The sequence below is a fragment of the Elgaria multicarinata genome, chromosome 17, assembly GCF_023053635.1.
Source record: "Elgaria multicarinata webbii isolate HBS135686 ecotype San Diego chromosome 17, rElgMul1.1.pri, whole genome shotgun sequence".
NCBI lineage: Eukaryota > Metazoa > Chordata > Lepidosauria > Squamata > Anguidae > Elgaria > Elgaria multicarinata.
Genome location: NC_086187.1, coordinates 21,860,386 through 21,878,515, shown reverse-complemented (window position 1 = coordinate 21,878,515; position 18,130 = coordinate 21,860,386). Strand labels below are relative to the sequence as shown.

General features: G+C 40.9%; 1 protein-coding gene across 2 annotated transcripts in view; it reads left to right on the top strand.

The window, feature by feature from the left end:
* Positions 1–18,130, top strand: part of USP22 (ubiquitin specific peptidase 22) — a 93,192-nt gene that overhangs the window by 53,612 nt on the left and 21,450 nt on the right. For both annotated transcript variants that reach the window (XM_063143048.1, XM_063143049.1), the window contains 2 exons: positions 13,041–13,210; positions 17,877–18,024. In XM_063143048.1, coding sequence (XP_062999118.1) covers positions 13,041–13,210; positions 17,877–18,024 — 318 coding nt within the window. The remainder of the gene's footprint in view (positions 1–13,040; positions 13,211–17,876; positions 18,025–18,130) is intronic.

Genomic DNA, 18,130 nt, shown 5'->3' with positions numbered 1-18,130 from the left:
GCACAAGACAAGTGCTTAATGTATGAGCACCAATTCATTACCCAATACAGCAAATTAGGCTGCCCATCTTGAGAAACTGATGGTCATGTGTGAAAGGTACATGTCAGTAGGCTGTACTTTAAATATGCTTTTCTCTGAATAGAAATGAGTGAATTTCTTACTTCCTTTCCAGTTATTGTTGATCTATTACACTGGTTGACAGAACAAGCGTTAACTCTTCTGAACAATACATTCCGTTCTCGTCCCCCAAAGCACTCCTTGTACATCTACTCTCTACGACAGAGCAGAACAAACCATGGAAAGAAAATCAACATTTTTATTCAAACAAGAAATAATAGGTGGAGAAGCCAGGAAAGAGCCACCACACCCAAGGTGATTCCCAGAAAAAGAACAACTTTAAACTGTCAGAAAGAATAATTAGCCATCTGATATTCACTACATCAGGGGTGAGGAATATTTGTCAGCCCAAGGCCTGAATTCCAGTCTTGGAAAAGTCTTGGCCGCATTAAATCTGTGGCCAAAAGTGTAACAGGCGAGGCCAAAACATGAATACCGATTTTATGCCTACTCAGAAGTAAGCAGGACAAGGCTTCTGTATATCTACTCATGACTGAGTCAGCAGCACTTTCAGATAGCATCCTAAATACTAAGCCTTTGCATGTGTATTCAAAAGTAAACATGTTATGTCTACTCACAATTAATCAGGGCACTCAGAAATAAGCAGGGCAACCTTCAGAAGTAAACAGGATTGAATCACTCAACAGTTTCTTCCCCAGAACCCCTTAGCTCAGATCAGCAGCTGATGGGAGATGAGAGCTTTCCCCTTCTGGGAGAGGGTGGGGGGCTGAAAAAGAAGCTGGCAGGCAAATTGGGAACACCTGCAAGCTGTATGTGGCCAGCAGGCTGATTTCTCCGTCCCTGTTCTTCACCAGGTTGGAGCATGGAATTAGTGGAAATCCATGGAAATAATCAATTATTATTGCTGTATTCTGAAGGCAGTGAGAATTTTGAACTGGCATATCAGTCCAGTTCAGTTGACAACATAGATGAAGCACAAGCTGTAGTTAGTGAGCTACCCAAAAACTGAGTAGCCATTACCAAGGGAATTGGGAGTGGGATGTAGGAATGGTATTGGACCAAAATTGGGCAGGAGCAGATCAGGAACATAGTGTCAGGTGCACAGTGCTCAGGCAAATACCTGGAAGTTGCAATGTGAGGCAGGTTTACCAATATTCAGTTATGGCCAGTCAAATAGGCTTCTGGAAAAGAATAAAGCTCTCTGCCTGTGTTGGCATGTGTATCCTACTTGATCAGCTTATGACAGGAGTTGGTCATGAAGGCCAAGGTTGTGTATTCAAACCCATAAAGGGATACAAATTTACATGAATCTTTGAATAAACTCACAGAAATCCAAAGTAAGGTATTCGGTAACCATAAATCACAGCAAAATTTCAAATAGTTCTTACTGTTTCGTTTTACATTTTCCCACAGTATCGGCTGTAACACGATCTGTTCCTTCAAATCTAGATTTTGGTTTGTCATGGTGGAAGTGCTCAACAGCTACAAAAAATATGGTTATATTGAATCACACTGTGCCTATTTTTCAGGCTTAGTAGATATTAATTTATTTCAAGACAGATAGCTTTTCTTATACTGTACTGGTAGCTGGCTTGTCGTCGTCCCCCCCCCATTTTTGAAACATGAAATCTGTTCTGAACAGTGGTAAAAATGTATAAGCAACATATGGTGAGTTATTGGGGTGGAGGAAAGAAATTTATAGCGTAAACTTCATTTTTTTTCCCAGTTTAGCGGAAGTAAACCTCACTATCTAAATATACCATCTGCATAAGATTTTCATTCTGGCCTCAGGACTCTAGTCTAAACCATGTCAAATTTTCTTTTTAAAAAGTCTTCATTCTCCTAAACGAGCACTTTCATCCCAAACACAACTGAGCACCTCTTTATTTTGCCATCCAAACTTCAGCTGTTCTGGTTTCCCCAGGAAAACATTCTGGATTTTCTGACTATCCTAGTGAGTGCTAATGTCCTCCAATGAGACTATTTGGTATAGGTGGGAGTTTCCATTGAAATTGTGAGCCTCCTTTTATTTTTTTAGGGGACAAACTTTTCCTATTGAAACTCTTGAAGATGGGCAAATAGATATTAGACAGTTTGAACAATAGGAAATTACTTTTATGATTATTTCAGCATGAAACACAAGAGCTGGTTCAAATGAAATTCATGGCACTTAGAGGCTATGCATAGCAGAGAAGTACAACCACATCTTTCCACCCTGCCCACCAACATGCCTGTGTGTTCCAGATGTGAATGTAATGTTTGTATAGGGCATGTGAACCTCAATTCCTGGACTTTGTGTGGGGTATTGTTAATATGGTTTGGGCTACCAGCTTATCAGCCCCAATCAAAATGGCCAGTAATGTTGGATTTTACAGCATTTTACGGATTTTACAACATCAACACATAGTTGTTTGCTGTATCTGGTATATCTTTTGTTTCTAACGCTATGTAGCCTTTTCCTGTAGCAAATTCTACACGTATTTTTCGCCACGTACCACATGCTTCCATACCAAACCTGCATTCTCATACGTAATGGGTGGTTTGAAATATTTGTTTACAAAAATTGGGAGAATTCCTATTTTTGGCTCACTTCTTCCTGTTTTTTTTTTTTTTTTTTTTTTGCCATCAGATGTGATATCTGCCAAACAAAACTAATTATACACCTCTCCCCACTTAACTTTGGCCTTTCTGTGTATGCATTTTGGTGATGAGAGATGTCTTCATTCATTTCCCCTACTTTAGGATTTTCCAACTATTTGAGTGGCTGCTCAACTGTGTACAAATCTGGGCTTTGTATTAAAGGCTATAATTGCCTGAGAATCTTCTAGATTAGAATATTGTATACTTATTTAAATGTATTGGTCTATTGAAATGTAAATATGAACATGTAAATGTGTACTTTCCTTTTCAAATAAGGAATCTCCATGAACGGAGCACAGCTTCATGCTTGCTTTCATTTCCAGTTGATCAAGTTTACAAATGTTCAGTTGATCCAACTTCATCACACACGAATCTGAAGCAGAATGGCCTGGCTCCCACAACATGCTAAACCATGCTGCTTAACAACAAAATGGTTAAGGGAATGCATAATGCACACAATTCTGATATTAAAGCAGCAGAAACAGAATTATGGCAAAATACCTTACAGCTGGGAAACACACTAGTCAGGAAAGTACAGGTTTGGCCTAAGATATTTTGCCATAATTCTGTTTCTGTTGCTTTAATATCAGAATTGTGTGCATCTGTCTTGAACAGTCTTATTTTTGCATGTGCACATGCCTTTGTAGGTGTGAATCCCCAACCCAGGTTGGTTTGCAAGTGCCTGATTTCCAGAGAAGGTCTCTTTCAGATCTTTGTATGTTTTGCCACTTGTTGCTTCCAGAGGGTTTAATTTTGGCACATTTTATGAGCTAGGCATCGGGGTAGATCTGTCTCCTTCTAGATTTATCAGCTTTACAAGGTATTTTCATCCATGCAGCTAGACTTCTTCAAGGTAGCCCCCTAAAATATCCAGACTGGACCTGGTAAGGAAACCTTCAGTTTCAAACGAGCAAGTCATGGTTCTGATATTACCATTGTTGGCATCAATGTGGTAAATGGTTGAAGAGTAGAAGAGTGACTCTCATGCTTAAGAGTTCCCTGATCATCTCCTGTGTTCTTAGTGAAGCACTTTGCAGTGATCAGTGTTTTCAGTGCCACTTGAAGTTCTTAATCATCACATAAGTATCCCCTCCCTAAATAAGTGTCTGGTTCCTGCTTGGTGTCAAAGAAAAGGACTGGATTACCCTAATTATCTCTGCACTGACCCTGCTATTATTCTTAACCTTGCTGTTGCAAATTGCACATAATCAAGATAGAGGGACTAGCCATAGATTTCTCTTTGCTCCAGACACCCCAGTGTGTTTCAGTATAATATTGGAAAATGCGTATTCCTCAATTATTGCGAGTAAATCTGACGCTTTGAGGGGAAATTACTGTTTTTCTGCTACTAATTGGTATCTCCCTAAAAATTCCAACTTGTCCCCAAAATCCATCTCCAATCCACCTCTCTCTCTCTCTCTCTCTCTCTCTCTCTCTCTCATATAATGTATTATATTGTTAATACGCGCAATAGCTGACGCTTTCTGGGCATATATAAGCTTCAGAAATAAATTACTGTATGACGTTATAATGTAAGTTCATGCACAGGAAGTGAAACAGTCCTGTGCTGACTTTATACTCCAGAATCTTGGTATTCATATGTAAAGGAAAGGAAAGGAACCTCTCGTGCAAGCACTGAGTCATTACTGACTCTTGGAGGGATGCCAGCTTTCGCTGACATTTTCTTAGCAGGCCTTATAGCTGGGTGGTTTGCCGTTGCCTTCCCCGGCCGTTATTACCTTTCCCCCAGCTAACTGGGTACTCATTTTACCGACCTCGGGAGGATGGAAGGCTGAGTCGACCCGAGCCGGCTGCCTGAAACCAGCTTCCGCTGGGATCGAACTCAGGCCTTGGGGAGAGTTTCAGCTGCAGAAACTGCTGCTTTACCGCTCTGCGCCACACGAGGCTCCTATTCATATGTAAAGGTAAGTGTTAAATGGCCACTTCTTCAGCTATTGCCCTTGCTAAAAGCAAACCACAACCCTTTCCTTTAATTGCTTAAATATCTGCTTAAATCTACATAAAATGGACATAAGGGGGGGGAAGAATAATGTCCTTATTTGTAGATGATGCAAGCATGTATTGCAGCAGGTGTCATCTTGGAAGACAGAGGCTGTAGCTCATTGGCTGAGCTCATGGTTTGCATGCCAAAGGTCCCAGGTTCAATCCCTGGCATCTCTGAGGAGGGCTGGGAAGAACTCCTGCCTGAAACCCTGGAGAACCATTGCCAGTCATTGTGTAGACAATACTGCGCGAGATGGATCAATAGTCTGACTTGGTATAAGAGAATTTTCTATGTTGTTAAGAGCCATTCTCTTGAACATGAGAGACGGGATGCCTCTTCTGTGATGCTGCCTGTATCAAACGCTGCTGGCTGTTAGCATATTGAAAGCCACTTTTGGCAGAAAGGTGGGATCGGCATTAACAAATAAACATCACATGGATTTCTGGGGTGCCTATATCAGATTGGAAAAGTCCTGCATGAGCCTGGAGTATCGGCACTGCAAGGGATCCAAGCTATACATCTTGAATTGCATGCTGCGTCCTCATTGTTTGGCTACCTTGTGCTGAAATGAAAGTGTCACCCCTAAATATGTCCCTCTAGGTAGCTGCTTGTGAACTTGTGCTAACTCGAACCCTTCATGTGGAACCTCAGCTATTTAGGTGACGTGTTTTGTTTTTTGGAGATTCACTGAGGAAAGGGAAGAGACTGTTTCTTTACCTTACATAATTTGTCTGAATCTGGGCTGTTTGGTTGCAAACAGCCTTAGCTGCGTTATGAAACAGTGTTGTGTCTTGCTAGGCTACTTCTGCAGGCTCACCCTGCTGTGCCTTTAGTCCAATGCTGTTAAGCTGCCTTGGCGTTGATTTTAAATGAAGGCACACAGTTTGATGCAAGGTCACTGCAGAGCTCCTCCAGTATTGATTTACAATGCTGCTGAGGGCTGCAGACTTGAACTGTCTCCAGAGTTTCTAGTAGAGGGCTTGGTATGAGCTCAGGTGCAGGAAGTTAATGCCTGCTGTATCTCCAAGATACTGTCATCCGTTCTCCTTTCTTTGCGTATGTGTGTGTTCAGTTCTACAGCACTTTCTAGGTCCTTAATGTTCTGTCAGTCCCCATCTTCATTGCAGCCTTTGTCTGATAGCCCTGCAAATTTCTCCACAGTTCCAAAAGTGCAATATCCTGTTTGTGCATGTAGGGGTTGGGGATAGCCTAGTTGTTGCATTGTCATGGAGAATGATGATTAAAGAATCATTCATTCCTTCAGAATGACTCAGTTATGTGGTTTGATTGGTATGGGTTACTTGTGGAGGTTCATCATTCTTTTTCTGCCAAAATCTGTTTCATTCTTTTTTTAAATGCTGAGAGCCACTTGCCAACAATATGTTCTGCCTTGGTGGACCAGGACAGATGTTGCCTTCCCATGCTTAAGAGGTTGAAAGTGGGCTTTGGAATTGTGCAGTCAACATTACAACATGACTAAGGCTAAGCAAGGTACCCACTTAGGAAGGACTTGGGACCAGGATTCCATTCTACATTTAAATCCTGGCTATTAGTATTTTAAGTGTGGTCGCACCATAGATTTGCATAAGGCAGTACGATACTGGCCATTTTATTCTCAATTCCTTTTCTTATCATGCCTAACATGGAGTTTGCCTTCTTTACAACAGCTGCACAATGGGTGGACATTTTCATCGAGCTGTCCACCACAATCCCAAGATCTCTTTCTTGCTCGGTCACCACCAGCTCAGATCTCATTAGGTTATACTTGAAGTTGGGTTTTTTTGCCCCAATGTGCATCACCTTACACTTGCTTACATCAAGTCTGTGCAGGGCCTGTAACTGAGGAAGGAGAAATTGAAAATGCTTGGCCATTGGGGAGAAATATGGAGGCAGCATTTCAATGGCTGTCTTACATAATGCGCAGAGAGCTGTTTATAATGCTTTCTGCCCACCATTCTGAATACAGCTGCTCTTGGGTGAACCTGCTCTCATTCACATTGCCTTGCATTGTTTATCTTTGAATAACTTATCAGTCCTGAATAACATTTGGGTTGTCCTGTTTGGAGAAAGAAGAACAAAGCAGAATAAACATAAGGGAGCTAGTAACTTCATGGTAGATTTTACTGGAGGGAAAGCCTTGCACACAATTCCATTAGGAAACTTAAATGAATTTTACAACTGGCCTTGTTGTCCATAGCAAACAGCATAAGTCTAGATGAAGCCTCACGTAGTGGTTACCATAGTAACAATGACTGGATGTTTTGAACATTGTTATATATAAACTGTTTACCAGAGATCCACAAAGTTTGGCTGACCTTGGTAGCCAGCCACAATCTATACAATGCGATGAACCTACAGGCAGGTCTCGTCTCTGACATCTGGCTGAAGCACAGTGTGGTCAGGGATGATCTTCACCTCCAAAATCAGAGAAGGATGGGGGATCATCCTGCTCATCAGAGTGACAAGTAGAATTGTGGGCTCATATGTTGAACATGAGAGTCCAGCAAACCATTTTTGAAATTCATGGAAATTTCCCAAGTGGTCTATTCTGTACCAGGGTTTTGCGGTTCAACTAATCCAGAATCCCACTGGATGCAAGCAAGCCCTGGGCTGTACTCAAACGCTGTTTGAATCCTGGCTATGGAATACAGAGATTTCTTCAGTTTTATGCATATGTTTCACAGCTCTTGTTCTTGGTCATCTTGTACTCTGCAAGAACCAAGGGTGAAAATGGAGGAGGCTTTCTTGTTGCCCTTCTTATTTTCTTGAATAATGATGATACACAGCCTTCTGTTACCTTCATATTAAATGCCACTTGTCCTAACTCTAAATGCCTGCTTCATCTTTCCAGTTCTATCCTATCAGTGCAGATACCTGGGACTGATAACACTTGCAGCAAAGATGACTACTCAGGTACTTATGCTTGGATTGCCAATTACGGCAGTCTCATTGATGGTGTGTGTCAAGCAAACTTGTATGCTGTCATGTACTCTGGATGAAATGGACATCACCACACCTACTGTAATGTTTTACAGGTGTTTGCCATGCTAGGCTGGTCCATGTGGTTAGTTTAATGGCATAAATATATAGCATAGACCACTGCTACACCAACATACACTTGTTGTTGAATCACTTGTTATTGCATTGGCTGCCTTTTTTTCTGCTTCAGGAGTTCTGTGTCAGGATAGTTTATACCAATCTCACTACTGACTGCCAGCAATTTCTTCCCAAGGTAAGGGTAGCAGTCATTTTAAGTAGACAGTTGATTTGCTGTTTAACATTGACCTTGATTGATTGTATGGTTTCTCCTCAGGTGATGTCTCAACGTAAGCTGTAGCGCTGCCCCAGTATAACCAAGGTTTGAACACCTTCCGAAGTAAGTTCAAGACTTTTAATTCTTGATCTCCTTTAAATACAATCTCTTAAGATGCATGATGTCTAAACTTCATGACTGTTTTGTGTGTTACAGGTTACAATGTGAATGGTCCATTAGGCTGCCATATGACCACAAAAGCGTCACATCTGGATCCCCCCCCCCCCCCAACCAGAAGAACTTTCATGAACGGGCGAACCATTGCCAGAATTACCAGATTGCAACAGTGGACCTTTATCACTGCATAATTGAAACAATGTATTTCCAGTGGATTGTGCTAGACCCTGGACCTGGTTGACCTGCATTGAAACATCAGTTAAAGCTATGGACACATTGGGTGGGCACATCAGTATTGCTGGGAGTTATTTCTTATCCTGCAATAGAAGAATTATGACCTCCCTTACAAGGTTATTGCGAGGATAAATAAGAACCTGAAATATCTTAAATTAGAAGTAGGGCAAACAATAAATCTTTAATTTTAATGAACTGATACTGAGATGAATCACCACTAACGCAGGCTTAGCAACCAGCATGTATGATAAACAATGTTAAATAAATATATGCCAAAACCTATCTGTACAAGTTTTGCTTATGGCCATTTCATAAGGTTTTAAAATTGCAGAAGTACGTTTCTTTTAAAGCTTTACCTGAACACCCTCCCATATTTTATTGTTGGTGGCTGTGGTGTGTAATCATGGAAAATAACTTCTCAGAGGAGACCTCAAAATCTGGGTGGTGATAAATGAAAGTTTTCTTTGTGGCTTCATGAAACTAAAGTTTAGTATTGATGTCTCTTCCTTTTAAGTAAGTTCTTGTGGTGAATACACATGTAAATGTGTACTCTTTTCAAAGTACCTGAAAAGATTATTCACAGACCTGCAGACAATACAAAATGTTCTCTCTCTAAGGTGACCATATTGAACTCATAGCCTGCAGTGATCTTATGCTTCTTGTTATCACTTCCTGTTTCTTGAAGCCCCTTCTTCTAATTTGCCCTTTTCCAATTAGGAAGAACAAAATTAGGGCAGAAGATGCTTTAAAAACAGGAAGTTAGCATCTTAATGCAATATAAGAGAGGGCAGGGAATATGGCAGACTCTGAAACCCCTATGTTTTTGCGGGTGAGTCATAGGAACCTGAGCTCGTGCTATTGCAACACATGCCATTTTTCACTTCATGCATCAATACTTTGGTTCTTTGACCTCACCTTCTGCTACTCTGACATACATGCCTCATATATCCAATTTCTCTTCTTTTATCCAATCAGTTTTCCAAGTTGTACCATGAAATGAATCCACCTCAAAATGGTGCAGACATGCCTGATATGCACAAAGTATTTTGAGTTGGATTCCATGTTTTCTTGTTTGGGGTTGTTACAGAAAGGAATAGAATTTGGTTTTATCTGTCTGTGCCTCCACCCAAAGTTCTTATTTTGGACAGAACTTGCTGTACCTAAACAGTTACCTGCTTCACATGCCTTATTTATTTATACATGTATGCATGCACATATCTCTGCAACATATTACACCATGAGCCTTTCTTGTCTAATGGCATGTGACACACATGAGCTAAAAGGTACCTGCGCAATTTGCAATATTTGTGCTACAGGCTGGAATAACCATTAGACAAGAGGAGCATATACTACTGCCAAAAAATGGAATAATAACACAATTAGCATCTAATTTAAAAGTAAACAGAAGTATCTTGTCAATTAGGTTGGAAATATTTTGTTTATGCCAATGATTTTTGGGAAGATTGTATCCGTCGGCTGAAATTCAGTGTGCAATCCAGCACAGTGATTTGCTGCTTTTAGTCTGCAGTAACCTAGCAACAGGGCTACACACCCTCCTAGCAAAGGAAGCTGAAGAGCTCTTCAGGCATATTCTTGTGCATCACAAGGGCTATTTAGTATTTTGAACAATCTGAGCATTGCCATCGCATTATATCGTCACGGACCAGTAGGAATTTGTCAACTTTCAGCTGATCTTTCTACATCCGACATCACCATTGGTATTCTAGAAGGGAAATGAAGCTCACTGGAGCAGTTGCATTGCACAGGCCGTGAGCGAATTCTGAAGGAGAGTGCCGTAGGTGGAATGGTTATTGAGCATTAAACAGTAGTTCTAAATACATAGAGGCCTCTCCATAAAGTTGTGTGAGGGAAAGAGAAATTGCCCATTTCTTCATAATACTTTAAGCAGTCAGATTAACACTTCCTCTCTCAAAATGCTCACGGGTAGAACTTTACTCCCTTCATGGCATAGGTTGAAGGCTCTCTTTCTTCAGGCATCTTGGGTTCCACAGAACACAGGCAGTTGATGGACAGGTATCTGTCTTTCGATTACCCCTCCCCCTTGATGCTTTTTACTCTTAATCCAGCTGCAAGATAGAAGAAAACTCTTCCAACCCCCACCCAGAATAGTTTACACTGATGTTTTGGACCAAAACCTTAATGAAACTGAATGTCTTGACAGTCCTCTTCAACTTTAATAATGTTAGTTTTTCTTATTACTGTGTTTGTTTCTCTGTGTTCTTTATTTTTAAATTGATAGCAAACACTGAAAGTGAATAGGCATCTACATTATGCCAAGACTTGACATCCATTTGATGGTCCCCATAAGTGTGTCTTGCTTGTGGATTCCTGGTTGACGGCTTGTTGGCCACTGTGTGAACCTAGTACTGGACTAGTTTTATTTATTTATTTATTTATTACATTTTTATACCACCCAATAGACGAAGGTCTCTAGGCGGTTCACAAAAATTAAAACCATACTAAAACAACCAACAGGTTAAAAACACAAATACAAAATACAGTATAAAAAGCACAACCAGGATAAAACCACACAGCAAAATTGTTATAAGTTTAAAATACAGAGTTAGAACAGTAAAATTTAAATTCGTTGAAATTAAGTGTTAAAATACTGAGAGAATAAAAAGTTCTTTAGCTGGCGATGAAAAGAGTACAGTGTAGGTGCCAGGCGGACCTCTCTGGGGAGCTCATTCCACAGCCGAGGTGCCACAGCGGAGAAAGCCCTGCTCCTAGTAGCCACCTGCCTCACTTTCTTTGGCGGGCCCACGGAGAAGGGCCCCTGTAGATGATCTTAAGGTCCAGGCAGGTACATATGGGAGGTGGCGTTCCTTCAAATAACCTGGCTCCAAACTGTTTAGGGCTTTGAATGTCAATACCAGCACTTTGAATCGGGCCTGGACCTGGACTGGCAGCCAGTGAAGTTGTAAAAGGACTGGGGTAATGTGATCTCGCCGGCCAGTCCCTGTTAGTAAACGGGCTGCCCTGTTCTGTACCAGCTGAAGTTTCCGGACCGTTTTCAAAGGCAGCCCCACGTATAACGCATTGCAGTAATCCAAACGAGAGTTTATCAGAGCATGGATAATAGATGGACCCTTGGTCTGATCCAGCATGGCTCTTATGTTGCAATTACAAGGCACTTGTGTGTGAGCCCCTCACACATCACCTACTCTATGGCAAGTTTATAGATATTGTTCCTGCAGTCCCTGAATGTGTATGATGATACTCCTGAGGGCAGTGCACTGTGTTCCAAATATTTTCAAACTTCTAATAATTCAGGCAGTTGTTTTTGGTTCAGAGCCCATTGGGTTGTGTCCAGTGTTAGTCCTACTTAGGGTAGATTCATTGAAATGAGTGGGACTTAAGTTAGTCAAGTCCAACTTGAATTCCAGGCATTTTAATGGGTCTACTTTTAAGTAGGATCGACATTTATTTATTTATTTATTACATTTTTATACCGCCCAATAGCCGAAGCTCTCTGGGCGGTTCACAAAAATTCACATTGTATACAATCTATTGGTTTTATATCCGAGATTAAAGGTAGAAGGTAGATCTGCGATAAATCAGTAAGTTTTTCTGATTCTCAATTGTATGAAAACAGCAGCAACAAAAATTATTATTCTCCACTCCCTCCCCAACGAAAAACCCAAACAACTTGGCCTAGCATTCTTTAGTAGTGCATGTCTTTTGTATGGTAATGCAAGGCAGACAGCTGGAGGGCAGGGCAAGGGGCATAAACTCCTCCCGGTGTGTAAGAGACAAAGGGTTGACTGTACATGTCAAGAGGATCGAAAGTCAATCTAAGAAGCAATTATTTCCCCAATAAATTGATTTATGCTGGTGCAAATGCTACAGAACAGTGGTTCCTGATCTTGGATCTCCACTTGTTAGACTACAAGCCCCATCATCCATGGCCAGCATGACCAGTGATATGATATTATGGGACTTGTAGTCCAATATAAAAACCAGAGATTTGTGGTTGACAGCCATGTTGCCTCATTGTATCTTTCACCTTCCAGGCATTATGTAAGAATGTGCTGCAAGTTGACCTGTCTAACTATTTGTAGAGGGCCCAAAGTTTCTATAGTTTGAGAAATCCCAGTATTAATGCACTGCTGTTTATAATGGACAACCTAACCTCCGTTGCTCAACAGTGAGAAGCAAAGAAAGCAAATACCTCTTCTTTATCAGCACATTTTTTTAGGAACAGAGGCTGTTTCTAGATTAGATTAAACCAGTGTGTGATGCAACTGTGGGAATGTATTTCAGCTTTCATAATATCTGAGCACTTTTTTTTAGGATGCGTAGTACTCTGTGTTTGTGTGTATGTAGCTGTGGCACATGCAGTATACACATGAAATACATGTTTTATAACAGGTGCGTTGCTTGCTGTATCTTAAAGGTTTGATTTAAAAAGTATTAAAAGTCTTTTTAAAAGAGTAGAAAACCTGAATGCTCATACTGGAAGGGCATCACCTCTGGATGCATTGGTACAATCTTAGCTGCCTCAGTAGACAAATTTCATGATTTGCAGCCATTTGTGTAGAATGGGGTGAGTTTAAAAAAGTGTTAATGTGAGCTACAGTTCTGTAAAACTAAGCAAAACTTACTTCTGTTTCCATTCTGTTTTTTTAATAGGTCTAAGAGGGCTAATTAATCTTGGGAACACATGTTTTATGAACTGTATTGTCCAAGCACTTACCCACACTCCACTACTGCGAGATTTCTTCCTCTCCGACAGACACAAATGTGAAATGCAAAGCCCCAGCTCATGTCTGGTCTGTGAAATGTCTACGCTTTTTCAGGAGGTGAGTCACCCTTTCCCCTTACCCATAACTTGTGAGACATGCTTTCCAGCTTGTAACACTCAGAATCATTAGTTTTATTCTTTGGTTCTGTACAGGTTTGCGCTAGCTATAATTGAGAATTTAAACCATGGTTTAAGCTTTTAGATGTACAACAGGCAAACCATAGTTTAGAACTCCTAATCTGCTTTCGATTTTTGTCTCCTTGGCACTTCCCTTCAATGTTCGCGCCATTCTTCATGGTGCAGCAACTATGATTTGTTAATCCAAATACGAAATCGTAATTAACACCAATTATGATTAGCAAACCTACTTCAAAACACAATTTCTAATCTGGTTTGCTGGCTGATCAGAAACTTTTGTTTCAGTTCAGATATCAAGTAAGTCATAGGAAAGCTTCCTTAACGTGGTTTGGTGTGTTCTGACTATTGTGTTGTCCTGAGTTTGTAACTGCATAAAAAAAATGAGAATTTATACTTTGATGTAAGGTAGGATAACTAAGCTTGTCTGCCTACTAGTTTTGCATTAGTCATGCCAAATAGAAGTTGGGTTTTTTGAGCATAGCTGAACTGCTTGAAAGCATATAGCTGTTGACACTGCTAGAGTTCATTTTCACACAGCTTATTTCTTAGCGCCGAAGCAGAGTTAAATGCTGTTTAGTCAGAGATGTCTTACATGAGTTGCAGACTAATTTACTCTTTACTGGGAAGAAGGGAGCAGGAAGTTATTATGAAGACCTTTAGGAAAATAGCTGCAGGATTATTCTCTCCAGGTACAGTACTTTGGGATTTCACACTGAAAATAGTGTGGCTTATTACTGCATATTAGCATTACCTATTTTGTGTGGGAGTACCCCTTTGTACTTGTAAAACTGTTAGCTTTGCAAAAGATGAGTTTTTAAGTTACTATATAACTTCCAGTAAAAATAATATGCCTTGATTTGGTGGGTATTTCATCTGTTTCCTGTAATGAAGAAATTTGAGCATACTTGTGAGATTGTGCATGTATGTAGATAACGGATAACTTAATCTCCTGATAGGAGAATGCCACTCAGGATATGCAGTGATGTTTCTCTTTATAGGGAAGTTTGATGCACTATTGGGATCAAGTTAAAAATCATCGCTAACACCCATAAGTGCCTTTTAAAAGCCAGAAGACTAAATACCAGAGGGATATTTTGTAGAGTACAAATAAATTGAAACTAAGAATGTTAGTCTTCTTATATCCTTGTCCTCCCAAGAATAGCATATATGGGGTTCCTAGGAGCCCCTAGTGTATAGGGAGGCCATTGAAGAAGCTACACCAGAACCTTCATATCATTCTATAGCCCAAAGGAAAACAAGATAAATTAGTGCAGACATAATGCTTAACCCTTAGCCTAATTTCATGCATCCTCTGTATCATGCAGTTTTCTGGATGCTTCAGGCTCACTCTTGCTCTTAGAACTGCCCCTCTGGGAATTGCTTCCTCTTCCGTGTGTGTGTGTGAGAGAGAGAGGGAGACAGATAGATAGACAGAATGGGGTGGCACAAAAACAGAGAAAGGGAGTTATGCAATCCTGTAACACTGCAAACTCCAATCACTAGGGTCTCTGGCTCCACCTGTCATCAGTTGTAGCCCCCCAATTGACCTTTCCCTGGGGTCAGCTGCCTTTCATAGAAAAATGGTTCTCTGCCCCTGGTTTATTGTCTTAACCTTGATTAAGATCCTAGATGTGCAGTGAAATTATGGCTTAGCTTGCTGAACTAAGTCCCTACCCTGGAGGTTATGTCTGAGGAGGTACTATTGAGACCTAGTGCTATGGAGTAATCTGTTAGGGATGTTCTGGGTATGGAAGGTCTGGTCTTAGAGCAGCAATTTGAACTAGATGCCCTTCTAGACCCTTTCTACATTGTGTGTGTGTGTATATGTGTGTGTGTGTGTGTGTGTGTTCTCTAGCAAATCTGAAAACAGGTTAGTAGAGATGTAATAGGGATGATCTTTTACTTGTGGTCCAGCAGGTCATGGTGCTGTCCTCCCTCCATCCTTAGGGAATAAACTAACAACTGCAATTAAAACTAATCAGACTTGCTGCTTAACCAAAATTCCTAACCATGGCTAAGGCCATGTCCAAATCCTAATCAAGTTTACTGGGCAACCAGTTACAGGTCTTAAAAAGGAAATTGACAGCCAAACAAATCCAACATTTACACTACATAAGTCATAGGCAAAGTCCTTAGACCAAAAAATTAGGCTAAGCAGGGAGGGGGGAATTCACTCTTCCTAACACAGTGCAGTTCCATGACCATCTCCCAGTCTCTTAACTGCAGTGAAGAGGGCAACTTTAGTTCATGTGCACCAGTCACATTCCTTTAGAGATTAAGTGGCAACATAGAAAGAGAAATGTCCTCTTCACTCAGCTTCCATTTTCAGCTTGTAAAGGTTTATGTAAAGATCACAAGCTTGTACAATGGTTCCAAAAAAGAACCTTTGTTATATATATTTTCCAAGTTAGGTATAGAGATTAGAACTCAGATTAGGATCTTTCGGGGTCTTGATCCTATTGGCACACAATGCTCCCTGGTTTATATTGTGACGATGCTTTAGATTTCCTAATGTTCCTAACATACAGCTGATCATAGGCTTCCTCAACACGGGCATCTTGATGGGCTCTATTGTTAACTGCTCTCCTCTCTGCTTTCACATGCCTCTACATTTTTTATTATTGTAATGCCTTTCCACATCAAAGGACAGAATCAATTTTATCTTTCAGGGGTCTGTTTTGCCTCTTTACTGTGCTTACTCTTTATTTGTTGAGAAAATGGGCATGAAAAGCCGCACCCGCACTGAGGGCCTTCAAGACACTATCGCTACACGTACAAGAACGACTTTTGCTCAGATGCTGCATAGCTGCAGGCTTGCTGGTTGGGTGCATTTGCACCCTCTGCCTAGTAATGGGCAGTGGTTTGAGAGAGCTGCTGCTTAAGCTTCCTTTTCATCCTAATGATGCACTAAATAATACAAAATCAGGTAGCTGCAGTGGAGTAATTATGGAAAATGCTACTGGGTGGAGTGATGGGATACTGCCAGGACTAATTGTAAGAAGTGGCAGAACAGGGAAGTTTTATTGCTGCAGTTCCCTGAATTATATTGTCACAGCAGCCTTGTCAGCAAATTTCGATTACCACACCCGGTCTCTAGTCCCTTGGTGTCACTCTTGTTGGCATCCAAGAGTTGCGTATTGATCCTTTTGTACATCAAAAGGCCTTTGTGCATTGTTGCATTGCTGCAGTTTAGTTTCAAGCCAAGGCTATTGGGAGCTCTGCAAGGGAAAGTATTCATCTCTTAGGTACATTACGTTATGTATGTGCAAGTCTCAAAACTGCCAGCTAGGACGGTTGCTCCCCCTATTCACAACTGCAAGATGACTGAGCAATATACTGGCTTCCGGTGTGACCCTATTAGTTTGTTGAAGCTCAGTCACCACAGAAAAAGGCTTGCATGTTCAAAATGGTGGCTGGCGCACCTCTCAAAACCCCGCAGGTGAATTAACTCATGGTGGCTTACCGTGATGCGCAAACTGAAGAAATATCCTGGGAAAAGCCAGCTGTTCTCCCCATCCCCTTGAGGACAGAACTCTTCTTGGCTTGGTTGCTTCCTTCAGCCTTGCCTGACATTGCCTCAAGCCTTGATATAACAGGATCGAACAGGGGTGGGCAACTTGGAAGACCAAAATATTTGGAGGGCCACAACTGGCATCATGTACTTCCCTTATATTGTTTAAATGTAAGAAAGAAACAAAATTACTGAAAACTTTTAATACAATTCTAGCAATGCAAAGAAATGTGCATGATAGTATTTTTGTAAGCCGCCTTGAGAGCCTTTTTGGCTGAAGGGCGGGATGAAAATGCTTAAATAAATAAATAAATAAATAAATAAATATACCTATTCATCTGTTTCAACAGAGTTCCAACACTCTTCCACTGAGGTTGTTTGGGCACCTTCACTTTTGCTGTCACTATCTATTAGTTCCATTTCACTCTGACACATATATGTATTTCAGTGACACACAGATAGATGTATGTGTGCTTTCATATACCTGCTAGGGAAATAGCCAAGCTTGCCTAATATTGTATTTGCAATCAGCATACATTCATTTTTATTCACAGACATGTGAAACATAAAATTTTCCACAGAAAAATATAGCACTGAAAGAATGTCCACCCCACAGTGCTGGTTGTGATGTTATCACTGTTCTCTCCTCCCCCAAGTAGGGTGAGAAAAATGTATGAGGTCATGACAGTGCATTGTGTTTTTCCTTTACTACATTGTGGCCTGGTTCAGAAGACACTTTAAACCATGGCTTTAACCATGCTTAAGCCTTATTAACTATGGTTAAAGCCGTGGTTTAAAGCGTCTTCTGAACCAGGACATTAAAGGGAAGGAGTGGGAACTTGATACAGGTTGGCCGTTTTCAGCCTATTCTGACTTTCCATGGCATGTAAAAGAACTCATACCTAATATACCCAGTATAGTCTGGTTCTTTTTTCTCTCTCAAGGTCTACAACACAATTCAATAAAGCTATTAAAAGATGATTGTATTTTTGTTTGTTTGTTTTTGGAGAGTGAAAAATATTTGATTGTTTTTGTTTCATCTCTTTCCCCCCCGCACCCCCACCCCCCTGAACAGTTCTACTCTGGGCACCGATCTCCTCACATTCCATATAGGTTATTGCACCTGGTATGGACACATGCACGGCATTTAGCAGGGTACGAGCAACAGGATGCGCACGAGTTCCTCATTGCTGCATTAGATGTGCTACATCGACACTGCAAAGGTAAGGATACGTCCACGAGTGTCTCTTTGAAAACAAGAATTAAGCACTCCCAGAAATAGGTCCCAGCATATGCTCTAGTTTTGTAAGTCTCAGCTCAAATTCCAAC